Source organism: Oncorhynchus gorbuscha, linkage group LG15 (genome assembly GCF_021184085.1).
Source record: "Oncorhynchus gorbuscha isolate QuinsamMale2020 ecotype Even-year linkage group LG15, OgorEven_v1.0, whole genome shotgun sequence".
Lineage (NCBI taxonomy): Eukaryota > Metazoa > Chordata > Actinopteri > Salmoniformes > Salmonidae > Oncorhynchus > Oncorhynchus gorbuscha.
Genome location: NC_060187.1, coordinates 49,162,956 through 49,189,979, shown reverse-complemented (window position 1 = coordinate 49,189,979; position 27,024 = coordinate 49,162,956). Strand labels below are relative to the sequence as shown.

The window sequence follows — 27,024 nt, the reverse complement described above, 5'->3', positions numbered from 1 at the left end:
AAGGCCAGTTAGTTAGTTTGAGTCACGGAGAAGAGTGGTACAAGCAGGGGTAAGCAGCTATCCCAGGTGAATACGAGAGAGATTATCCGAGAGGAAGAGAGAGAATGAGAGAAAAAAAGTGAGGTTGGAGAGAAAGAGAGCGAAGATGAGTGAGAAACAGACAGAGAGAGAAAGCATGAGCGAGAGGCCTCTAAAGTAGGCCCCCTCACAGACTTCCAAGCATGGGTACTGACACCAGCAGAGAAGACTAAATATTTCAGTATTTGGTTCAAAAGAATGAGAGGCATTTGTGCTGTTTTAGGCTCCATGCCGAATCCTCCCCATTGATTATTAACGAATGCTGATGTATGATCTCTTTGTACTGCGGTTCCCCTGAGGGCTGAACGCTGCAGCTAGCCTGTATTTCATCCCACACTTGAAGATGGGACAGAGCTGTGTGAGTCTCCCTTACTCTCTCGCTCTCTACAAGTCCCTCTGTGACATCAATGTACTATGTGTGAGACGCGTTAAGAGTTGTGGGACTACGCTACCCCCTCCGGTTATACTGGCAGGACAGACCTGTGTTTTCCCCCACAAGAGGCAGGCTATGCTGTCCCACTTCTCCAGGAGGCTCTCGGAGATGTCTGACGTTGAGCATCCATCCACGCTTTACAACCCATTGAGTTCGCCTCAACGGCCTGGAAGTGGGAGAGCGACTCTTCGAACCACATCTAGTAGTAAATGAAGCCACGAGAACATACGACGAGTAATTTGGTTTTGAGTATAATTCAATTGGGCGGGTGATATCAGTGCAGAGATGTCGAGAGGAGCTCGGAGTGGCGGATGGTGGGTAAACAGAGCGAACGAGCAGTCGGACAACAAAAAGTACCGGGGTGGAGGAATCACAGAGCAATTACACTATCATTACCCGCTGTTCCCAGTTTCGGAGACAGCAGCCGAAAAATCTCCCTCCTTGGTAAATACCATGCGGAAGCTATTAGCTTCCCCGGGATTGTTGGTGGATACAATCTCCCCTGCCGATAGAACCTGCCATGCAAGAATAAATAAATCACTGTTTAAAAAAAATGAATGTTAGTTCAGGGTCAGCCAGCCTGAGAGAGGGAAAGGAAAAGACAGAGAGAGAGAGAGGGAGAGCAGACAATGACGAGAGTTGATTGTACCCAGAGTTTCCCTGGGGGCGTCCTAGGACTGGCATCGATTATATTTGTGTATGACTGGTGCACTCCGCAATGGCAACTCTCCGGAACAGATCAAATCAGCCCTGCTGCGACCCGGTCAGTTGCACAAAGCCATTGTTTAATTCGCCAGAAGGGTGTCCGAACGCTCATCGCTCATCATCATGCGTTCGTCGGCCACGCGGCGACTGGATTTTTTACACAGGTAGCAAATACACCCCCGCCCGGGTTAGCTCCGCAGTCCTGCCATGCCTGTTTTTGTTTTAGGGCTACGGCTAATGCACTAACCCCCACACGTATCCTTAATTGGAGAGATTTCAAACTAACCTTATCCATTAGACTAAAAACATCTCCGATCACTCAGCGGTTACATTGGCTTTCGCAGGAGAGGGGGGACGTTGAGAGCATACTTTACCCAGCATGCAAACCAGTTGTCGCCCCCATATTTGTAGAGGGCTTTTGTTTACTGTCGCTTTTAGAAAACACGTGTCCCATTGATGCTTGAAATTGGCAGTGCCTTGCAATTACGTGTTGGTGCTCTTGCAGAGGAATTGGTATCTGGGCAGCTTAGTCTGACCCCGGCCATCCTCGGAGGCTGTGCGTCTGAAAATGGTGTCATTATGACGATCGCAATGTTGGATTACATATGTTATCTACGCCATCCAGCAGCTGGCTGAGGACCCGCAAAGTGGCGGCGCAAAGCAGGGATGGCGCTCATTATCCGTAATTGTCTTTAATTGTGCTGCGCTCTTGAATGTTATTACGCAAGAGACAGGTGCAAAGCCTTTAATCTGATAGGTAAAAGCTTAGCAGCCGCATGACGACACGACATCTGTGGACTCGCGCCTGCTGTCACGTCCCTCTTCTCGGCTTCTGCGAGCTACGGCCCACACGAGATGGTCATCTTGAGATGGAGTTTTTACACCCATCATTTACACACAAATCATTCCACTTCTCCTGACCTGGTCTTATGAATCAGAGCGGACAGGGTGTAAAATGCAACTTGATAGAGTAGCTATTGAAGCAAACAATGTCACCCTTTCTGATAGGCAGGCATCAAAGCTCCATCTATTACCATCCCGAAAGGGGTTGGGGGGAAAAAACAACACTTTCCCAGCGTAAGCCAGGGGACTGCAGCGAATGTCATCAGTGAACCTCTCTCCCCCGCACTTATTACTCATATTATTATTTTCACTTACCGAAATGATTTAATTTCATCAGTGGCATAATCAGGTTAACTGATTACCCCTCGCCACAGCCAGCAATGGGGCTTTAGAAAAGGCTGTACATTAATATCACAGAGAGACTGTGGAGAGAGAGAGGGTAGAGAGGGAGAGGGAGGGATGAGTGTTGGGGCTGCAGAGACACACACAGAGAGACAGAGAGAGAGAGAGGTAGAGAGGGAGAGGGAGGGATGAGTGCTGGGGCTGCAGAGACACACAGAGAGAGAGAGAGAGAGAGAGAGAAGGAGAGAGAGAGAGAAAGAGGGAGAGAGAGAGAGAGAGAGAGAGAGAGAGAGAGAGAGAGGGGTCCACTTGCAAAACAAGATTTAATCAAATGGGACAAACACTTTGCATGCAGAGTTCTGTAAGATTCTCCGACATGTCCAGAGGAAAACTACAAATGATGCATGCAGTGCAGAATTAGGCCAATATCCACAAATAATAAAAACTCAAAAAGAGCAATTCATGTTTGGAAACATCTAAAATACAGTGACCCCCTCTCATATCATTACCAAGCCCTGCAACGCCAAGAGCTGAGCAAAGAAAAGAGTCCCCTCACCAAGCTGGTCCTGAGTTCACAAACCTGTTCTACTCAGGACCAGAACATCCAATCAATCAGGATAAACCAAATTACAACACAGTCAAAAAAAATAACGATATTGCTTATTGAGAAACACAAACACAAGCACAAAGCACAATGCAGTGCTATCTGGCCCTAAATCGACACTACACCGTGGCTAAATATTTGACCATGGTTACTAATCAAAACCTTAGAAAAAAACTTGACAAAGTACAGGCTCAGTGAGCACAGCCTTGCCATTGAGAAGGGTAGACACAGGAAAACCTGGCTAGAGGAAAGGCTGCGCAACCACTGCACAACAGCAGAACCTGAGAAGGAGCGGAATTTCCTGACAAAATGTCAAAAATATTAAACAATTAGAGAGTGTCATTTTCCCAAATTTGAAACCCTTATTCAAGGTTTCAAAGACCTCCCTGATGAGGATAGGCTACCCGTCCTGTTGGGGGAGGACGCAGAGAGCTGTGGGTTGGCAGCGCACTACATTACTGCCTGCCATAAGTTGAGGGACAGTGTCTGACAGACCAGTCAACCTGCACATGTACTCTACTGTATGCTTATTGTTATTGTTGAATGTATGGTTATTTTGAGCCTTGGTTATTGTTGTTACTGTTGTCCCGTTGACAATTTTGATTCTCATTTTAATTTATTTTTATTTTGTAAATATCCAAAATAAGCTTTGGCAATATGTACATTGTTACGTCATGCCAATAAAGCAAATTTAATGTAATTGAAAATTGAGAGAGAGAGAGAGAGAGAGAGAGAGAGAGAGAGAGAGAGAGAGAGAGAGAGAGAGAGAGAGAGAGAGAGAGAGAGAGAGAGAAAGACAGAGAGAAAAGCCTCAGTGTTACCATAGCCTTAGCCACATTTAACTATTCTGCAGCCCCAGCTGTTCAGACTTACTAACTAGCTCCAACTGTTTACGGGTGGTAACCATAGCAACACGGCCACTGAAGCAGGCTAGGGAGAAGGGTCCATCTGCAAACTGAATGCCTTCAACTGAAATGTGTCTTCCGCATTTAACCCTACCCCTCTGAATCAGAGAAGTGCGGGGGGCTCCCTTAATCGACATCCACGTCTTCGGCGGCCGGGGAAGAGTGGAGAGATAGAGAGAGAGAGGGCGAGAGAGGGTCGGCTGGTGAGGCTGAAGATTGTTTGTGGGGGAACGGTAAGGGAGATGGCAGAAGCGGGCACAGTGGGAAGCCAGGTCTTTCAGGGGGTCCTGGGTAGCGACGTTTTTTGGCTGCGCCTGTGTCAGCATGGACCGCCACAAGGGGAGAGGGGAGGGAAGCAGCGTAGGAAAACTAATCACGGCCTCTTCGTCGTGCTCCCCTTTGGACTCCAATCTCAGGTAGATAATGGGTATTATGCAGCATGCGCTCAACCTCTCCTCTCCTCTCACTGCATTTTCACAGTCTGCATGCTCTGAGAGGTGACTGGCGCCTATTGGTATTCTTCACACTTACCGCGGGACCAAGAGAGGAATTTACATCCAAATCTCAAAATGGAGGAGAGAAAAAGGTTTGGAGCCGCTCCAGATTGTAGTTAGAACACGTTTTTGTCGGGTCAGCTTTTTAAACATAGCGGTCCGAGGGGGTGCCACAGTGTATCTGTTTTAGGAGAGCGGTTTACACTTCCATTCTGATTGACGGACTGTGGCCTCAGCAGCTTTTCAGCTCTTGTGCTCGTCAATTCAACAGTCCCCTCACTGTGAAGAAAGCTTTCCTCTGGCGTATGAAGCGGTGCTGTGAGTGCTCCACAGACACTGTCCAGATCTCTGTAAACCCATAATACAACCTTATTAGGCCGCACTTGTAAAGCTATCATCACAACTGGCCAAACTGTAAGTAGCCTTTGCCACAAGCAAAGTGTGTTCCAACCACTGTAACGGCAGCTCAGTAGCAGGTTTTCTTTCCCGAGAGCCACGTCCAATAACAACCACAGCTATAGCCTCTGGGGCTACACATTTGTCACGTCTGAAGCCTAAATGTGGACTTGTTTCAGTGAATGCTATTGGGTGCCCGAGAAGTGAGAATCCAGGAAAACAGGGTGGACTGAAGTGACAAAGGTCTTCACATTTCCCTACTTTGAACTCTCATCGCACTTCCTCTTCCTCCCAACAACATCAATTGAACTGAACTTTAAACCCCATACAGCACTTTGAGATACAGAACTGCAGCCTGACCACCAGCACTGACAGCCAAAAGCCTTTATGTCAAAGGCTCTCAGGGCCAGAGGCTATGTTCAGCAGCTTCCGCACTTCACAGCTGAGTCCAACACAGGCTAACTAACGTAGGCCGCCGCCTTTCCCTACCTCAGCAAAAGACAAGAGAGAAGTAATTGCCCGGGACAGCTCCGACCCATCTCTTGCCTGCGAGGTGGCAGTACCAAATTTGAGAGAGGAAAAAAAAAGCTCTACTCTGTTTCAGCCAGTTAACTAGTGAAGCATCGCCCAGCGTGCCAGCTCACCCGGATTCCCGGGTGGCCCAGGGTTAGACAGGGGAACTCCAGGGGAGACAGGAGATGAGGCCGGGCCATTAGAAGAAATGCCTGTCCTCTGAGAGACACGACGTCGACCAGTCAAGTTGCATTCGGCAGGGGGCACCTCACGGCATGGGCTTTCACTTGCATGACACACCTGCAGGTTCGCCAATTAAACAACTTCCTTTCGATTAGTAGGCCAAAGACACAGAACTATTTACTGCAATATTGGCCTTATTACCTATATCTGTGTTTCAAGGGGTAGAATTTCAGTTCAATTGTTGACACCCCCCAGTCAATAACGAATGCTTTAAACAGTGTGAAATGCACCAAAGGAATTCCAAACAATGACTGTTGGTTCTCCGTACAACAATGCAAGCTTGGAGGCCCACGGCCAGCGAGGCTGCATGAGAAGACTTCATTCACCTGAAAGAGAGAGGCCTTTTCAGAGAGCCCTCTCTAAGCCCATTCTGCAGCCGGAGCCGAAACCACCATGATTTGAGCTTAGAGCTCCCCGCTGAACCTCTCCAGGGACAGCAGAAGACAGCAGGGGCCATCGCCTTGCAGAGGCCTGTATCCCCGATCAACCCAACTGTATACAGCGCAATCAGCTGAACGGTTTTGAAACCCAAAATGAGTCAAATGATAATTGTGAAGGATTGGGGGTGACATTGGCCACATTTCCCCGTAGGGCCGTTGGCTTTGTGCAATTAAGCATCTAATAACAGGGTGGGAGGCAATAGGGGTGTCATGGGGAGGGCGGTTGGAGCGGTTGAATAAATACATTGTTTGAAAACATGACAAGCGTGAGAGGATGTGCCCAGAATGACAAAAAGCCAGAGGGAAAGAGAGGACATTCCCTTTGCGATAGTGAAAGGACACAAGAGATATTTATGTGGCTGCCCCTTCCTTTGAAAAGCAAAGAAGCCAGGAATCAATTTCAACATCATTTCCTGGGAAGACCGGTCCTCGACGGAAGAATTGGCCACAGTGGTTTAACTTTCACTCAGTCAACAGTGCACATGCCAGAAACAACAAAAAATAGGACAAGGCCATAAAAACAAACCCTCCTTAACTCCCACACTTACAGTAAATGACCCAATATAACTTGTTCGGAGCCGTTCGGTTCAGAAACGACCAAAAAACCCAACAGAAGTCCACATTGCTTTTAATTACCACCATCCACACCGTGCTCATTTAGCATCCAGCGGCTCTGTAAGAAAAGACGCTGCTGTTCCGTTCAGTCCGCTCATCTCCTGATGCGGATGAGCGTTTGGTTCGTGTCGGACAAGTATCTCAGTGCGAAGTTGATGAAGAGAGAGCGGAGGGAGCGGGGAGAAAAGGCAAACAGTGCACTCAGGGAACAGATGTTCATTTTGCATGGTCCAGTGCCAACGGCAGTGCCTGGCGGAGGGAGCGGGTGCCAGCCGAGGAGGAGGAGGAGGAAGAGGCGGCGGGCAGGGCTAGAGCAACAGTGAGTTGCGTGCGGCATGCCCTTTAAGGCAGGAGGATGCAGAGGCTTCTTTAAATATTAAACAGCTGCTACTATGAAGCCAGTCAGGCTGAGTCAGCGCTCCCGAACAGAAGCTCTGTAATCAAGGAAAAGCTGTCCGGATAGCATCTCCATTCCTTTCTCCTTTACTCTCTTTTCTCTTGCTCACTCAGTCTCTCTTTTGTGATTCTTTCTCCCTTTTTCTCAACCTATTTTCCTTCCAGAGATATAGTGTCTGGAACAGCGGATATAGTATATTTCAATGGCAGAGCAGGTAGGATATAGTATATTTCATGGCAGAGCAAGTAGGATACAGTGTATTTCATGGCAGAGCAAGTAGGATGTAGTATATTTCATGGCAGAGCAGGTAGGAATAAGCGCTACCTGTGGCTTGTTGTATTGTGCAATAATGCAGTTGTTATGTAAGCCTTTATGGGAATTCTCAGAGCGGGGTAAATGAGAGCGAAATACTGAGATTATCAAGGAGATATCGAAACCCGTCCCTTCTCCCACTCCCCTCCACACAGTTGGTGTGACCTCTGTGTCAATCACCTGGGTAGTGACTGGTGTTTATTCTTGAGGACGGTGGCCCATGCCGCATTCCCCAGCTCCTCTTTATTCATTCACAACCATCACGGCCACTGTCATTGTTGGCAGCTCAATGGTGAGACATTTCGGCCTGCCAGCGGTCTGTGGACCGACTAAGGTCCACTGTCACCCAGGAGCCAGTGTCCAGATCAACTCCCTCCTACCCACGGTTCTGGCACACTACTCAAATATCGGCAACACCGTCACGCACGTTGGTTGTAACGACCTTCGCTTTAGGTGATCTAAGGAACTGAGGGAAGACTACAAAATCATTTGAAACACCCTCGTTAGCACAGGGAAGAAAACAATTATGTCTGACCCTCACCCGTGCTATCGAAGGGGTTCGAGAATGTTTCAGTTGCCTCGTGGCCCTAAATGAGTACCTAAAAGAACTTTGCAACAACAATGTCTCCTTTGGTGACAGTTGTGACTTGCTATGGGTGCAACCAGCACTCTTTTAAAGAGACAGTTCTGAACCTAACCACAGGGGCTCAAGATTTATATCCAGCAACATTGCAAACTGTTTTAACCTCAATAGGGTAGGGGGCACTATTTTCACCTCCGGATGAAAAGCGTGCCCAAAGTAAACTGCCTGCTACTCAGGCCCAGAAGCTAGGATATGCATATAATTAGTAGATTTGGATAGAAAAACACTCCAAAGTTTCTAAAACTGTTAAAATCATGTCTGTGAGTATAACAGAACTGAAGAAAACCTGAGAAAAATGTTTGTAGTTTTCCATTGACTGCCTATACAGATTCCATTGACTTAGGACTCAAATTGCACTTTCTATGGCATCCACTAGATTTCAACAGTCTTTACGAATTGTTTCAGGCTTGTATTCTGAAAAATGAGGGAGTAAGACCACTCTGAATGAGTGGACACTGCAGTGTCCCAGAGGTTTTTCATGCGTGCGACCGAGAGCGTGCCTTTCTTGTTTTCCTTTTATATTGACAAAGCTTTTGTCTGGTTGAAATATTATTGATTATTATGACTAAAAACAACCTGAGGATTGATTTTAAACATTGTTTGACATGTTTCTATGAACTTTACTGATACTTTTAGGATTTTTCGTCTGCCTGTTGTGACTGCCTTTGAGCCTGTGAATTACTGAACAATTACGAACAAAACTGAGGTTTTTGGATATAAAGAGGGACTTTATTGAACAAAACAAACATTTATTGACTCTTCTGAGTGCAACCATATGAAGATCATCAAAGGTAAGTGATTAATTTTATCGCTATTTCTGACTTGTGTAACTCCTCTACTTGGCTGGTAACTGTTTGTAATGATTTGTCTGCTGCGCTATGTTCTCAGATAATTGCATGGTATGTTTTCGCCGTAAAGCCTTTTTGAAGTCTGACACAGTGGTTGGATTAACAAGAAGTTCATCTTTAAACTGATGTTTAACTTTTATGTTTTATGAATTTTTATAATGAGCATTTCTGTTTTTGAATTTGGCGCTCTGCAATTTCACTGGATGTTGGCCAGGTGGGACGCTACCATCCTACACCCCCTAGAGAGGTTAAAGCCTGACGGCCTGGGTCTATTAGTGCTCCAGTCCTCTCTGTCATAATCATCAACAGGGGACATGAAAGGCATATAACCTGTCGTAGACACTGTAGTGCAGTCTATGTAAGTAACCTAATTTATGTTCCTCTAACTACCCTGAATACATCTGTCAATCTGACAGCTATTGTCAGCAGTAATCATTTGCCTATGGACCTGAATTGCACTGTTAGCACTGAGTCTGTTTGCCCTAGTAGGAAACCCACCGTGGACTCAAATGTAAATATCACTGTCATGTCTACCTCTGAAAAGCTTCCCAGGAAAGCACCAAAAACAAACAAGCAACCCTGAAAAGGGCTAAAAATAGCCTACATTAACATATGCAACCTGAGAAACAAGGTTTATGAAATCAATAACTTACTAACATCAGATAACATTCATATACAGGCTATATCTCAAACTCAGATCGTTCATTTGATGATACAGTGGTAGCAACACACGGTTATAACATCTATAGAAGAGACAGGAATGCCAATGGGGGAGGTGTTGCTGTATCTATTCGGAATCCCGTTCCTGTAATGCTTAGAGAGGATCTCATGCCAAATGCTGCTGAAGTATAATATGGCAACAGGTTTGCCTGCCTCACCTAAAGCCTATTCTTTGGGGGAAGTTTCTAGAGAGCCAGTATCTGGATTATATGTGTGAAATGGTTGATATAATGTGAAATAATTTGACTAAAGACCAATAAACTGTACTAGGATGATACTAAAAAGCTTAGGAGTACCTCAAATTACATTTTGGGCCAAAAGGTGAGCTCAGCTCCATCCTTCATTGAATCAGATGGCTAAGTAAGAACCACTGCATCCCTTAACAAAGAGCTGCAGTGTAACGGTTTTCGTTGGTGTAAGGAGAAGAGGACCAAAGTGCAGCGTGGTAGGTATCCATAATACTTTTAATCCAGAATGAATGCACGAACAAAAACAACAAAACGATAAACGAACAGTCATAATGGGAACACAGGCTACCTAAGTATGGATCTCAATCAGAGACAACGGTAGACAGCTGCCTCTGATTGGGAACCATACCAGGCCAAAAGCGGAAATACAAAACATAGAACAAAAACAAAGAATGCCCACCCCTACTCACGCCCTGACCAAACTAAAACAGAGACCTAAAAAAGGAACTAAGGTCAGGACGTGACATGAAGTCAGTTTTAGAATGGGTGGCTAGTAATAAGCTAGTCCTAAATATATATAAAACTAAAAGCATTATATTTGGGACAAATCATTTACTAAACCCTCATCTAAATCTAGTAATGAATCATGTGGAAAATGAGCAAGTGGAGGAGACTAACCTGCTTGGTGTAACCGTAGATTGTAAACTGGTTATTAAGATGGGGAGAGGTCTGTCCGTGATAAAGCGCTGCTTTGCTTTCTTGACATCACAATCAACCAGACAAGTCCTACAGGACCTAGTTTTATCCCACCTGGACTACCGCCCAGTTATATTGTCAAGTGGTGTAAAGAAGGACATAGGCAAATCACAGTTGTCCTACAACAGAGCAGCACAGCTGGCCCTTAAATATGCACCGAGGGCTAATATCACGAACACGCATGTCAATCTCTCCTGTCTCAATAGTAGAGGAGAGATTGACCGCATCGCTGCTTGTCTTTGTGAGAGGTATTGATGTGTTGCGTTGTTTCTGCTTGGGCCACAGGAAGTAGTGGCTGCCTTGTCAGCAGCTAATGGGGAGCCTAATATAGAAAAAGCACAGTTAATGTGCTGGGCCCTCCGAGGGGCCGTCATTGAGCCCCGTTTCCATGGGAACCGCCCTTATCCGCCACTTTCCTTTTCCTTTCAGAGCAGGTTGAGTGTAACAGTACAGTCTATCCGCTTGGTCACCTCCAGATAAGGCTAGGGGAAAAAATTAGATGATGGGCAAAGAGGGAGACACTCGGCTTAAGAAGGGTTAAAAAAGAAGAGGAAGAGAGCACTGAACAGAAGAGAGGAAAAACAGAAGGTCTGATCTCAACTCAGAGAGTCACAGGGGCAATCAAACAATTGAGCACTTATCCCCTTGTAAAACCAATCCCGGAGACACTGATCTTTCAATTTAGCCCGGATCGTCGAGTTGCAGCCGACACAGGATCCATTTAGCCAAACTTTACACCAAGTAATAAACCAATCAGGTCCACTGAGTTGGCCAAACCATTCTCTATCTTTTTTTTTATCCCAGCCCCGTCCCCAACAGGAGGCCTTTTGCCTCTCGCAAGGCCGTCATTGTAAACAACAATTTATCCTTAATTGACTTGCCTGGTTAAATAAAGGTAAATTCCAGTCTCCCAGGCACTTTCTGGGGGGGCTGGAGAGAGATGAAGCTGGAGGGAGTCAGGCTTGGCGTACAAATTCAGCCCAGGCACTCAGTGAGGATGAGAGGGGGAGGATGGGGTTGGGTGAGAGATGGACAGAGGGATGTTTTCTCTGCTGAGCAGTGAGGGATGACGTAAAAACTTAAAACGCCACCTCATTAACCTCAAAAAACCAACACATCCCGTAACACAAGAGGAAACTTTCAAAATACTAGTATTACTCTGAACGCACAAGAACACTACATCGCTCCATTGCCATTTCCCGCTTGGAGAACACTCTCGGTTGATAGTGCCGTGTGCGCAAATGTAGCCACGCGCGGCAAAGTCCCGTAGCAGATTGTCCTAGATCTTAACCGTGCTAAACACATGTATTATGCAGCAGTGGCGCAGCTGAGAGAGAGAGGGAGGTGAGGTGAGGCAGTGGGAATGGGAGTTGGCTTGGAGATAATACAGTGGGCACATATAGTTGGGCGGGTGTTAATGCCGGCTCACTGCAGACTTAATCACATGAGGTCTGCTAGGGTTTTCTCTCGTTTTCTCTGGTTATTCCCCCCACCCCCCCACCACTCTCGTTCGTACGCCAGTTAGTCGGTTTCTCTATGTCTGTCTCCCCGTCTTTCTTTCATCTTGAACGGTTTATCACTGCTCTCTCTCTCTCTCTCTCTCTCTCTCTCTCTCTCTGTCTCTCTCTGTCTCTCTCTATCTCTCTATCTCTCTCTGTCTCTCTCTCTCTCTCTCTCTCTCTCTCTCTCTCTCTCTCTCTCTCTCTCTCTCTCTCTCTCTCTGTCTCCCTCTGTCTCTCTCTGTCTCTCTCTGTCTCTGTCTCTCTCTCTCTCTGTCTCTCTCTGTCTCTCTCTCTCTCTCTCTCTCCCTCTCTGTCTCTCTATATCTGCGCCCATTTATTGATGGCCTGTTCCTACTCGTTTTCCCTCTCTCCATCTCCCCCTGCTCAGTCCATGTGGACTTGGCGGAGAGCTAAAGGTGAGATCAGCAGGTGGATCAGAGGAGGGAGGAGAGGAGGAGAGGGAGGAGAGGGAGGAGAGGGAGGAGAGGAGGAGAGGGAGGAGAGGAGGAGGAGGAGGGGGTAGATCTGCACCATATTTCACAGTGTCTTATTAAGACTCAATGCCCACCTGCTCCACGCACACGCGCAAACCTGAACACACACATACACGCGCGTGCAGAGCCACACACACACACACACACACACACACACACACACACACACACACACACACACACACACACACACACACACACACACACACACACACACACACACACACACACACACACACACACACACACACACACACACACACACACACACACACACACACACACACACAAAACAAACACACATACACACACACACACCTCTCCTTTTTGCACCCTCTGTTTTTCCATCCCTTTACCTCCCCCTTTCTCTTTCTGATCTCTTCGTCTCCTCTTCATCTTTCCCGTATCTCTTTCTACACCTTCTGAATATGTCACTTGGAAACAGGAGACACATTGATTTCCATGACAGAATTCAAAAGTCATTTTGGACAGACCAATGGAGATGGTTTCAAAGACATGCCACTTAAAAGTTACATGTCACAAAATGTCGATTTGAGATATTTTGGTCATCAGAGCAACCTTGAGGGAATCTTATTTGAGTCAGAAAAGGATGTTCATATAATAAGGAAGATATACAAAACCTTGTAGAGAGCATATCCAACTGACTATCTATTAGAAAAAAATATAAACTATTGGAACCAAGACTTCAAAATAACTGATGTTGGCAGTTTTATTTAATTAGGCAAGTCAGTTAAGAACAAATTCTTATTTACGATGACGGCCTACCCTGGCCAAATCCGGACAGCGCTGGGCCAATTGTGCGCCTCCCTATGGGACTCCCAATCACGGCCGGATGTAATACAGCCTGGAATTGAGCCAGGATGTCTGTAGTGACACCTCAAGCACTGCGATGCAGTGCCTTTGACCACTGCGCCACTCGGGAGCCCGAAGTTGGAGCATAACTAACGAAATTACAGTTTACAAAAATGTACACTTAATCCAGTATCAACTAATGTATAGAATATATGCTAGAGGCGACAAAATGCACAAATTTTACAGCACAACGGCAGAGTCATGTCTTAAGTGTAAAACGAATAATGACTCAATAATCCGTGCTTTCTGGGAATGCTATAAAGTCCTGAAGCTGTGGGCGGAGCTAGAATGTTGTCCGCCAGAAGCATTACAATGTAAACATACTTTTAATCCGTCTGTCTGTATATTTCCAGACCCGATGGGTTGGATGATTCTCTTCTCATCACTCATCTTGAAACCATTTATACTAAAAACGTGGAAATCAATCAATTCGCCATCATTAACACAATGGACAAATCAAATGATTTATTATTTAAATATTGAAAGTGTGTTGGCTATGGAGAGAAACAAAATGGTAAAGTTTCAGGCCACGTGGTGGAAAGTGGCTTTCCGCCACATTTGATTCACAGCTATTAATAACAAGCATGAGAGCGATACGAAACGAAGACTATCACTGAAACAATTCGCTTTTCATGCAAGTAATGATATAACAACTACACAAGTGTAGATCATTGAAGTGGGAACTGTACATTTAATAAAACATATGACCACTCTCTCTTTCCCTCACCCCAGTTGAGAGGTCAATTGTAAAACTTGTCTCGTTGTTAAATCTGTCCCAGCCAATCGGGCGTTTCCTTTTCACTGGTGGCCTTATTTAACTGGCCAATTAGGCTCCTGATTCAGTCTGTTGTTGGGGTGTGGTGACCTCTGCCCCGCCCAGCACGACACAATTACCCATGAGCCACAGAAGCACGACGGAGTCGGAGAGCAGCCAAGGATCCGGCCAAACCAAGATAATGGAGAGATGCATCATGCATGAAAACACATACTGTATATACGCACACACGCACACGCGCACGCGCACACGCACACACGCACACACACACACACACACACACACACACACACACACACACACACACACACACACACACACACACACACACACACACACACACACACACACACACACACACACACACACACACTGTGACATGCATGGACGAACTCACATGCACCACACACATATTGTACCGCACACAAACACACTCATAAATTCAGAGTCACGGATGGAGAGTTTACTGAAGGAGAACAGGAACAGGGGATCAATGGACAGGGGGAAGGAGTGGGAGACTTTAGCAGAGGAGAAAGGTCACACACACACACAGACACACTCACACAAACACTCCAATACAATTTGATTTGATTTGAATTTGATTTGATCTCGATTAAGAGAGGGGTCCTGGGTATTGCTCACGTGTTCAGCCGGCCAATAGAGAAGGACTTGCTGATTGTACATGAAGCACCATTTAACCCTGCTTCTCTGTGTCTCTACGGCTACTCCAACGGGACACCTAATAGGGAACAGCAGGAAAAAAAGATAGCGAATGCCTGCTTCCCAAACGGCACTCTAATCCCTATATAGTGCAGTGCACTATATTGGGAATTGGGTTCCATTTGAGACGTATGGAATATGCAGTGGGCAGGTGGGTGGTTGGGGTCTGGGAGTCAATACCCATCCATTCATATGTATCCCTATAGCACTTTGTGTCTTCCCTGCCTGTCCCGAACCCACCCATTGTCACCTTCCTGGCTAGCTACAAGTGTCTCCCTGACACCTTCCCACACACACAGCTATGTAGGATCACATGCACACTCACGTATCGTTTTTTGTTTGTTTGTTTATTCGCCAAGGGACGATGTACAACAAAACATTACGTCTCAGAGTCGGAGAATGGGAGTGTCCGTTGCACAAGTTTTAGCTGACAATCTCATTCATATCTGCAGTCCCAGGACATGGGGAACATCTAAACATGAAAACATTTCAAAAACAGAGATCAGGACGTTCAGACGTATACAGGCACACACGGACACACACCCGACAACGATACACGCGCATGTACACGCAAGCACCCACACACGTGTTTTCTTACTATACCTGTGGGGATCAAACTATTTATTCCCATTCTAAATCCTATTTCAACCCTAACCCTTAAACCAAACTCTAACCTAAACCCCTAACCCTAATTCTAACCCTAACCTGTCATGTTTTGTCATATATTGTCTTGTCCTTGTGCTTTCCCTTCTGTTCGTTTCCCCCTGCTGGTCTTATTAGGTTCGTTCCCTTTTTCTATCCCTCTCTCTCCCCCTCCCTCTCTCTCTTCTCTCTATCGTTCCGTTCCTGCTCCCAGCTGTTCCTCATTCTCCTAACTCACTTATGTCGTCAGCCTTCGAGATTCTGCAGGGAGCCAGGTTCTTTACTAAGTTGGACCTTCGTAATGCTTACCATCTCGTGCGCATCAGAGAGGGGGACGAGTGGAAAACGACGTTTAACACTCCGTTAGGGCATTTTGAGTACCGGGTTCTGTCGTTTGGTCTCGCTAATGCTCCAGCTGTTTTTCAGGCATTAGTTAATGATGTACTGAGAGACATGCTGAACATCTTTGTTTTTGTCTACCTTGACGATATCCTGATTTTTTCACCGTCACTCGAGATTCATGTTCAGCACGTTCGACGTGTACTCCAACGCCTTTTAGAGAATTGTCTCTACGTGAAGGCTGAGAAGTGCGCCTTTCATGTCTCCTCTGTCACATTTCTCGGTTCTGTTATTTCCGCTGAAGGCATTCAGATGGATCCCGCTAAGGTCCAGGCTGTCAGTGATTGGCCCGTTCCAAGGTCACGTGTCGAGTTGCAGCGCTTTCTAGGTTTCGCTAATTTCTATCGGCGTTTCATTCGTAATTTCGGTCAAGTTGCTGCCCCTCTCACAGCTCTTACTTCTGTCAAGACGTGCTTTAAGTGGTCCGGTTCCGCCCAGGGAGCTTTTGATCTCCTCAAGAAGCGTTTTACGTCCGCTCCTATCCTTGTTACTCCTGACGTCACTAAACAATTCATTGTCGAGGTTGATGCTTCAGAGGTGGGCGTGGGTGCCATTCTATCCCAGCGCTTCCAGTCTGACGATAAGGTCCATCCTTGCGCTTATTTTTCTCATCGCCTGTCTCCATCAGAACGCAACTATGATGTGAGTAACCGCGAACTGCTCGCCATCCGCTTAGCCCTAGGCGAATGGCGACAGTGGTTGGAGGGGGCGACCGTTCCTTTTGTCGTTTGGACTGACCATAAGAACCTTGAGTACATCCGTTCTGCCAAACGACTTAATGCACGTCAAGCTCGTTGGGCGTTGTTTTTCGCTCGTTTCGAGTTTGTGATTTCTTATCGCCCGGGTAATAGGAACACCAAGCCTGATGCCTTATCCCGTCTCTTTAGTTCTTCTGTGGCTTCTACTGATCCCGAGGGGATTCTTCCTTATGGGCGTGTTGTCGGGTTGACTGTCTGGGGAATTGAGAGACAGGTTAAGCAAGCACTCACTCACACTGCGTCGCCGCGCGCTTGTCCTAGTAACCTTCTTTTCGTTCCTGTTTCTACTCGTCTGGCTGTTCTTCAGTGGGCTCACTCTGCCAAGTTAGCTGGCCATCCCGGCGTTCGAGGTACACTTGCTTCTATTCGCCAGCGGTTTTGGTGGCCTACTCAGGAGCGTGACACGCGCCGTTTCGTGGCTGCTTGTTCGGACTGCGCGCAGACTAAGTCAGGTAACTCTCCTCCTGCCGGTCGTCTCAGACCGCTTCCCATTCCTTCTCGACCATGGTCTCACATCGCCTTAGACTTCATTACCGGTCTGCCTTCGTCTGCGGGGAAGACTGTGATTCTTACGGTTGTCGATAGGTTCTCTAAGGCGGCACATTTCATTCCCCTCGCTAAGCTTCCTTCCGCTAAGGAGACGGCACAAATCATCATTGAGAATGTGTTCAGAATTCATGGCCTCCCGTTAGACGCCGTTTCAGACAGAGGTCCGCAATTCACGTCACAGTTTTGGAGGGAGTTCTGTCGTTTGATTGGTGCTTCCGTCAGTCTCTCTTCCGGTTTTCATCCCCAGTCTAACGGTCAAGCAGAAAGGGCCAATCAGACGATTGGTCGCATATTACGCAGCCTTTCTTTTAGAAACCCTGCGTCTTGGGCAGAACAGCTCCCTGGGCAGAATACGCTCACAACTCGCTTCCTTCGTCTGCTACCGGGCTATCTCCGTTTCAGAGTAGTCTGGGGTACCAGCCTCCTCTGTTCTCGTCCCAGCTCGCCGAGTCCAGCGTTCCCTCCGCTCAGGCGTTTGTCCAACGTTGTGAGCGCACCTGGAGGAGGGTGAGGTCTGCACTTTGCCGTTACAGGGCGCAGACTGTGAGAGCCGCCAATAAACGTAGGATTAAGAGTCCTAGGTATTGTCGCGGCCAGAGAGTGTGGCTTTCCACTCGTAACCTTCCCCTTACGACAGCTTCTCGTAAGTTGACTCCGCGGTTCATTGGTCCGTTCCGTGTCTCCCAGGTCGTCAATCCTGTCGCTGTGCGACTGCTTCTTCCGCGACATCTTCGTCGCGTCCACCCTGTCTTCCATGTCTCCTGTGTCAAGCCCTTTCTTCGCGCCCCCGTTCGTCGTCCCCCCCCCCCCGTCCTTGTCGAGGGCGCACCTATTTACAAGGTACGTAGGATCATGGACATGCGTTCTCGGGGACGTGGTCAACAGTACTTAGTGGATTGGGAGGGTTACGGTCCTGAGGAGAGGAGTTGGGTTCCATCTCGGGACGTGCTGGACCGTTCGCTGATTGATGATTTCCTCCGTTGCCGCCAGGATTCCTCCTCGAGTGCGCCAGGAGGCGCTCGGTGAGTGGGGGGGTACTGTCATGTTTTGTCATATATTGTATTGTCCTTGTGCTTTCCCTTCTGTTCGTTTCCCCCTGCTGGTCTTATTAGGTTCGTTCCCTTTTTCTATCCCTCTCTCTCCCCCTCCCTCTCTCTCTTCTCTCTATCGTTCCGTTCCTGCTCCCAGCTGTTCCTCATTCTCCTAACTCACTCATTTACTCTTTTCACACCTGTCCTCTATTTTGCCCTCTGATTAGAGCCCCTATTTCTCCCCTTGTTTTCCGCTTCTGTCCTTGTCGGATCCTTGTATGATGTTCGCTGTTCTGTGTCCTTGTCTCGCCCTGTCGTGTTTTGTCTTCTTCAGATGCTGCGTGTGAGCAGGTGTCTTAGTCTGCTACGGTCGGTGCCTTCCCGAAGCAACCTGCAGTCAATGGTCGAGTCTCCAGTCAGTCCTCGTTACTACGAGTGGATTTAAGTTTTTTCCTGTTTTGTTTTCTTCTTGATTTATCCAGGATTATTACTTTTGTCATATACTGGAATAAAGACTCTGTTTTCGTTAAGTCGCTTTTGGGTCCTCATTCACCAGCATAACATAACCCGTGGTGGTTGAAGATATCCCTCTAGGGATGTGGGGGCTGTGCTTTGGCAAAGTGGGTGGGGTTATATCCTTCCTGTTTGGCCCTGTCCGGGGGTGTCCTCGGATGGGGCCACCGTGTCTCCTGACCCCTCCTGTCTCAGCCTCCAGTATTTATGCTGCAGTAGTTTATGTGTCGGGGGGCTAGGGTCAGTTTGTTATATCTGGAGTACTTCTCCTGTCCTATTCGGTATCCTGTGTGGATTTAAGTGTGCTCTCTCTAATTCTCTCTTTCTCTCGGAGGAGGACCTGAGCCCTAGGACCATGCCTCAGGACTACCTGACATGATGACATGCTGTCCCCAGTCCACCTGGCCGTGCTGCTGCTCCAGTTTCAACTGTTCTGCCTTATTATTATTCGACCATGCTGGTCATTTATGAACATTTGAACATCTTGGCCATGTTCTGTTATAATCTCCACCCGGCACAGCCAGAAGAGGACTGGCCACCCCACATAGCCTGGTTCCTCTCTAGGTTTCTTCCTAGGTTTTGGCCTTTCTAGGGAGTTTTTCCTAGCCACCGTGCTTCTACACCTACATTGCTTGCTGTTTGGGGTTTTAGGCTGGGTTTCTGAACAGCACTTTGAGATATCAGCTGATGTACGAAGGGCTATATAAATACATTTGATTTGATTTGAACCCGAATTTCAACTCTAAACCTAACCCCCAAAATAACATTGTTCCTTGTGGGGACTGGCGAAAGGGTCCCCACTTGTCCAAATTGGACTTGTTCTACTCTCCCTGCGAGGACGTCTGATCCAACCACACAAGGGTAGGAAAACCAACACAAAAAAACACACACTATTTCTCAGGCCTGTGTTGTGAAGCGTCCCTCCGGCTCCCTAATGCATGATAATGCACTTTTTCTTTCCAGCTGCACTCGGGCTTTCCGGAGGAATACAGCGGGAACGATCATCAGCCACGCTCCGTTACTCCAAATCATTCACGGCACGGCTTTAAGAACACATCGCTCGCTAATACCCTGCCACCCCTGGGGCTGGCCGTCAACCACTGCACTGAACTGCCTCGACTGGTGTGGAGAGAGAGAGAGAGAGAGAGAGAGAGAGAGAGAGAGAGAGAGAGAGAGAGAGAGAGAGAGAGAGAGAGAGAGAGAGAGAGAGAGAGAGGGAGGGAGGGAGGGAGGAAGAGAGAGAGAGAGGGAGGAAGAGAGAGAGAGAGGGAGGAAGAGAGGGAGAGAGAGGGAGGGAGGGAGGGAGAGAGAGAGAGAGATCTCTTAAAAAATACAGAGAGACAAGGGGAGAGGGAAGAGAAGGAGAGGGAAGAGAAGGAGAGAAGAGGATAAGGAGACAGAAGGAGGGCAATGCGAGAGGACGTCCTAAGGCTTGGCCTGGAGCCAAAAGCCCCCCCCTCCCTCTCCGCTCTCTCTTTTATTTTAATCTGAGAAATTGGTGTCCAGCAGCGTTTGGGGCTATTTGGTCCTGTTTGTGGCCCACAGTGGCATTGCTTTGCTCACAGCAAACTACCAGGGGAGGGCTGGGCAGCAGTGGTGAAGTTGGAGGTTTGTCTGGAAACCACATTCTTCTCTCCGCCACTCCTCTCTCCACTCTCGGGCCAAATCAGAGGCGAGGATGGAGTGGGGCCCGACACGATTTAGAGCACGGGATGATTCCTAGGATAGCACACAAGGGCAGCGGTTAGGGGGCGGGGTTATACCTGATGCAGAGCTCTGCATTCTACACGGCACCCTATTCCCTATGTAGTGCCCTTTAGGGATCTGGTCAAAAGTATTTCATTACATTGGGAATAGGATGCCGTTTGGGATGTAGCCAGGCTTTTTCGTTTCAAACTATGACGGGAGGCAAAGGAAGCCCACTTTAATTTGCCAGGCGAGAGGATGTCAACACAATTTGCCCCGAGGTTTGAGTTGAGCCAGAGGTGATATTAAAATAGCCGTGTGGACACGGGGGTTGTAATAAAAGTGGGACGCCAAAACCCCAGTGTGCGCATGCGTGTCGGTGCATGTGTCTGTGCATAACTGTGCGTGTTGGCCGGAATCCAATTAAATCGGCATGGGCAGTGAGTTGCCGAAACAAACACCGCTTCCCTGGTCACCCAGAAAAGCAGCCAATTAGCAGGCTGCCTGATCAAACGAGCCTGGTGGCCTCGCCCCGCCCGCGCTACACCACTCTACTCACTAACGAGCTCACTCAGCTAGTAGTGTCACCGAGAGAGGGGGGGGGGGGTGAAAATGAATGACAGATGGGAGAGAGACACAGAGGGAGAAATACAACTGAAAGAAAGAGGTAGAGTGAAGAGTGAAGATCCAATAGAGTGAAAAAGGCCAGGGAACCTGGGAAATAGGCAACTTTATATAGTCTCAAAATCCCAGCATCTTATGCCAGGAGAGAGTAGGGGGGGGGGGCAGATAAGAGAGGGAGAAAGTGAGCATGGCAGAGAAGAGAGGACTTGGTCAGGGCTACGGTGGAGTTTATCCAGGCACGCTACAGGAGGAGGGGAGAGGTTGGGATTAGTTCCACCTTGGGAGGCAATGAGGATGAAAAAGGTGGGGAAGTGGGAGGAGGAGGATGAGAGAGAGAGAGAAAGAGACGGAGAACGAGTGTGTGTTTCTCCCTCTGTGTGTGTGTGTGACAAAGTGCCAGGCCGGGCCAAAGCCAGGGTTAACAGGCAGGGAAAGAAAGAATGTGAAAGAGGGAGAGAGTGAGAGAGAGAGAGAGAGAGAGAGAGAGAGAGAGAGAGAGAGAGAGAGAGATTAGTTCCATTCTCTCTCTCCCCTAAGCTTTTGTCCAACTTCCCCTTGTCCCACTATTGTCTCCCATCCTCTACTTACCTCTCCCCCGTCCCCTCTCTCTCACCCAGTCCCAGCCTGCTAGGCTGATAAACCTGTACGAGGCAGTTCCTCGGCACAGATGGAGAGGGGGGGGGGGGCTTATACTCTCTCCTCCACCCCCAACAGCCTCCACCCTACAGCCCCAACCCACCCCCTTCCACCCTCCAGCCCTATGCCTGGAAAGAGAGAGCCCTGTCTCTGCCTGCCTGAGGGGCCTGTGTTGTGTGGGTGTGGGACGGTGCACGGCCGCCTGGGCCCTGCTCCAAAGCCTGGATTTCCATGTGAGACTGTGGCTGCTGACAATAACCCCGGATCCTGGTCCAGTCAGCACAGGAGAGGAGCTTCACGACTGCACCACCACAAGCTACTGCCAGCTCCACGGCTCAGCCCAAGCCCCAGTCACAGCCACTACCGGGGCAGATGGCAACAGTGGAGGAGACAGAGAGAGGGGAGAGGGAGGGAGAACGAAAGAGAGAGAGAGACAGAGAGAGGGGAGAGGGGAGAGGGAGAACGAAAGAGAGAGAGAGAGACAGCGAGAGAAAGAGAGCGATAGAGAGTGAGGGAGTGGGCATGTGTGTATGTGTATGTGTGAGAGAGAGATAGAGAGAGAGAGAGAGAGAGAGAGAGAGAGAGAGAGAGAGAGAGAGAGAGAGAGAGAGAGAGAGAGAGATGAGAGAAGAGAGAAATAGAGAGAGAGAGCGAGAGAATGGAGCGAGAATGGCGAGCGAACAGACAGTAAAGCTCTTGTCCCTGTCCAAGTGTGACGTAAAGCCAATAGAGTAGTGCCAGAATGGACAAACAGGATGAGCCACAACATGGGAGGCAGTGAGGCCGCAAAGCATGACGGGACAGCAAGAGTGACTGGGACATTAATATCGGCCCAAGTACTACCTTGAACATTCATCAACCTAAATCAAATCTAATCTCATTTTATTTGTCACATGCACAGAATATAACAGTAATTTCACTTTACTGTGAAATGCTTACTTATAAGCCCTTAACCAACAACGCAGTTTCAAGAAAATACAACAGCAACAACAAAAACTCATTAAACCGGACATACTGTTTTGCACCAATCACAAGGGCAAGCTCCATTTGAAAGAAGATATGGTTGATAAGCAGTTTTTTTGGCACAGACTGTGGCCAATATAAGGGCCACGGTTCCTGTTTCCTGTGTCCATCTGTAGATGCTCTACAGACTATCTACTAACCCTAGCCCTAGCCCTTAACTCTAACCTTTATTCTAAACCTAACCCTAACCGTAACCTTAGAAAGCAGTTAGCTCTCACTGTTACAGAAGGGAAATTGGAACTATCCAAATCAAGTGGGGTTTCTTTACCAATCACCAATCCCTCCCCCTCTCACTCCCCTCCCTTCCCATCAGTGTACACAGCAGAGAGAGAGGGGGAAAAAAGACTTGATCCTGTGCTAGTCAGTTGGCATACTTGTCTCAGGGGCCTCCTGCAGCATGAGTGTTCTATTTACACCACCTCATGTCCGTGTCCCACATGGCACCCTATTCCCTATATAGTGCACTAGTTTTGACCAGGGCTCATTTTCTTTAAATATATGTTTACATTTTTACCCCCTTTTTCTCCCCAATTTCGTGGTATCCAATAGTTAGTAATTACTATTACTATTACTATTGCTCTCGTTAAAATAAGTGCACTATAAAGGGACTTGTGTGCCATTTGGGATTACAACCCGTCTCACACATCTGTCTGCTATCTCCCTCTAAGATCCTGTGTGTCCCTGTGCGACCAATCACCAGCCTTTCTTCAGGCCCTCTCTCTAGACCAATCAGAGGGCTTTCTTCAGACCCTCTATCCAGGCAAAGATCCCTGTTAGCACCCCGTCTGCTGCTATTGGGATACAGAGGCTGAACATTCCTCTCTGAATGGAGAGGTGATTAGTTGCAATGCAGAATGACGCTTGACAGATATCACCCACAATAGACCAGGAAGTGCACCTAGTGACTGACGTAGGATCAGCTTTCCTCATGTCCTAGTAGGTTTTAGCCATACAGGGGTAAAACATTTAAACCAACAAGCGACAAAATAATTGATACAAGGAATAAGCTAACACTATCTAGGCAGGAAGCTATCTGAGAATATTGGTGCTGTCAAACACGATTGCAACAAGAAGATAATATTACCAGACTATTGGACCATGGGTCCCATTGGTCCATGGTCAATGACCTCATCATTAGTCGCCGCCAAGTGACTCACCTCTGATGATGGACAGCTTGGCATTGACGTTGACCTCGCCCTCGCTGTTCTCCGCCACGCACTCGTAGATATTCTCATCCCGCGGCGCTCGTAGAGGCTGGATCCGAAGCACGGCTCCGGCGCCCTCATCGAACTCTATAGTCTTTGTCAGAGAGAATTTTGCAATGTTAGAGCTATCTGTTGCTGAGATAAAGACAACCTAGCTATACTTCTAGAATAAGGCTCAACAACTCCTAGGGACCCCTTCATTTCACATATACAGTACCAGTCAAAAGCATGGACTTTTGGGTTTTCTTTATTTTTACTATTTTCTACATTGTAGAATACTAGCTAAGACGTCAAAACTATGAAATAAGACATATGTAATCATGTAGTAAGCAAAAAAGTGTTAAAACAAATGTATTTTAGATTTGTGGTCCTTCTGTAGCTCAGTTGGTAGAGCATGGCGCTTGTAACGCCAGGGTAGTGGGTTCGATTCCCGGGACCACCCATACGTAGAATGTATGCACACATGACTGTAAGTCGCTTTGGATAAAAGCGTCTGCTAAATGGCATATATATTATTATTATTATTATAGATTTTATATTCTTCAAAGTAGCCACCCTTTCCTTTGCACACTCTTGGAATTCTCTCAACCAGCTTCATGACTTCTGAAATATGATATGGTCTGATTAACAATATTGGCAGGCCAATCTTACAGCCAAATATGCTGTGATAATGTACTAGGCCTACTGCCCAAACCTCATTCCTACAAAACTCTTTATGTGAGGTTAATGTAAAAAAAATCTGAGCAGTAGATCTCAGCTTGCTTTTTGACTGCGAAAGTGATCAGTGGTTGATGACCACTGCTTTAAGACATGACGGTCAGGCAACGCGGAACATTTGAAAGAACTTTGACAGTTTCTTCAAGTGCAGTCGCAAAAACCATGAAGCGCTATGATGAAACTAGATCTCATGAGGACCGCCACAGGAAAGGAAGACCCAGAGTTACCTCTGCAGCAGAGGATACGTTCATTAGAGTTACCAGCCTCAGAAATTGCAGCCCAAATAAATGCTTCACAGAATTCAAGTAACAGACACATCTCAACATCAACTGTTCAGAGGAGACTGCATGAATCAGGCCTTCATGGTCGAATTTCTGGAAAGAAATAATAAGAAGAGACTTGATTGGAACAAGAAACATGAGCAATAGACATTAGACTGGTGGAAATCTGTCCGTGGTCTGATGAGTCTAAATTTTACATTTTTGGTTCCAACCACTATGTGATGATGTGGGGGTGCTTTGCTGGTGGCACTGTCAGTGATTTATTTAAAATTCAAGGCACACTTAACCAGCAGGGCTACCACAGCATTCTGCAGTGATACGCCATCCCACCTGGCTTGCGCTTAGTGGGACTATAATCTGTTTTTCAACCGGACAATGACCTAACACACCTCCAGGCGGTGTAAGGGCTATTTGACCAAGAAGGTGATGGAAGGTGATGGAGTGCTGCATCAGATGACCTGGTCTCCACAGTCACCCAGCCTCAACCCAATTGAGATGGTTTGGGATGAGTTGGAACGCAGAGTGAAGGAAAAGCAGCCAACAAGGGCTCAGCATATGTGGGAACTCCTTCAAGACTATTGGAAAAGCATTCCACTTTTTGGCTTACCACTTGATTCCATATGTGTTATTTCATAGTTGTGATGTCTTAACTATTATTATACAATGTAGAAAGTAGTAAAACATGAAGAAAAACCCTTGAATGAGAAGGTGTGTCCAAACTTTTGACTGGTACAGTATATATATATATTTTTTTGCTGCAAATCTTCAAATTATGAGCCAGGACACCCCTATGCTAGTCCAGAGTGTGCTCATATCAGAGTGTGCTCATATTGTACTCTTACGTTGCACTATGATGTACTCATATGTTGCACTCTACCTGTAATTTCATCATTATATAAAGAAGAGGACAAACACATTGGATCGATACGGGTGACCGTGTAGAGTGACGTGCTGCTGTGCTTTTTGTCAGACGAAGGAAAGGTTCAGCGTCGAGCCGTGATGAATCTCAAGGCCGCAACGCTAATGAGGAACAGTAACTGTGACTGAGTGCACATCCGAGTCAATATCAAAGCAGAAAACTGCTGGAGGGGGAACGCAACGATTTCTATCCTGCTTCGTAAAATGACTGTTTTAAAAGAAAGGAAATAGCCAAGAGTTCAATCGCTGGCTAAATAACCTTGGGTTTGGGTTTGCCTGTAGTACGCGGCGGGAGGAGAACGCTAAATGCTAAACAGCACGGGTTGGACTGATTTTGCCCTCCATGATGATATTTCACTGGCTTCTTTATCCATTTTCTTCATGATCCTCTTTGTGCCAGGGTTCCATCTTCTCCCCTTCTTCTCTCCTTCCCAGCGCGCTGGCAGCGCGCGTGTGTGTGTTCTTCCCAGTGCAGGCAGAGTTGCAATGACACTTGTCTCATTCCCCTTTCTCTCCTTCTTCATTGTGGTCCTCTTCAGGCCAGGGTTCCATCTTCTCCCCTTCTTCTCTCCATTCCCAGTGAGCTGGCAGCGTTGTTAATGTGAGCGTGTGTGTGTTCACTGAGAGAGGGTGTATATGTGTATGTTTGTGTATGTGCGTGTGTGTGTGTGTGTGTGTGTACATTGTCGGCGCGAGGAGCGAGTTTTAATTAAGGAAACACTGAGCGTCAATCACGACTTTAGAGCCGGCAACTGAGCCGAAGCAGGGACACACAACAAACAAACTTCAGAAATAATGCAACGCGTGCTTAGAGGAATGTAAGACCTGCAGCCGCCATTACTAGCCCCGAATGTTTCATTCAGCTAGCCATTCAAGTGTAAGAGGACAAGTAGAGTGTATTGGCACTGTGCAAAGTCATGTCACTCGACATGCGCTGGTGTCTTATAATTGATGCCTGGTTAAATGCAAACTGTCTGTCATGACAACTGATTGTGGGGTAGTCTGTGTGTGCTAGTTCAAGGACAGTGGAGGGAAATGATCCACCGAGCTCACCTTGGTGGAAACAGAAAAGTGATACATCCGTGTCAAATGAATCAATAGACGCGCTGCTCAGTTGGTAAGAGCACTCGCAACGCCAGGGTCGAGGGTTCAATTCCCGCCGGGGCCGCATACACCAAAATGTATGCACTCACTGTTGCTTTG

The 27,024-nt window shown here is 47.3% G+C and overlaps 1 protein-coding gene across 26 annotated transcripts in view; it reads right to left on the bottom strand.

The window, feature by feature from the left end:
- Nucleotides 1-27,024, bottom strand: part of LOC123997434 (receptor-type tyrosine-protein phosphatase S-like) — a 293,600-nt gene that overhangs the window by 115,469 nt on the left and 151,107 nt on the right. For all 26 annotated transcript variants that reach the window (XM_046301649.1, XM_046301651.1, XM_046301659.1 and 23 more), the window contains one exon: nt 23,858-23,999. In XM_046301649.1, the coding sequence (XP_046157605.1) occupies nt 23,858-23,999 (142 nt within the window). The remainder of the gene's footprint in view (nt 1-23,857; nt 24,000-27,024) is intronic.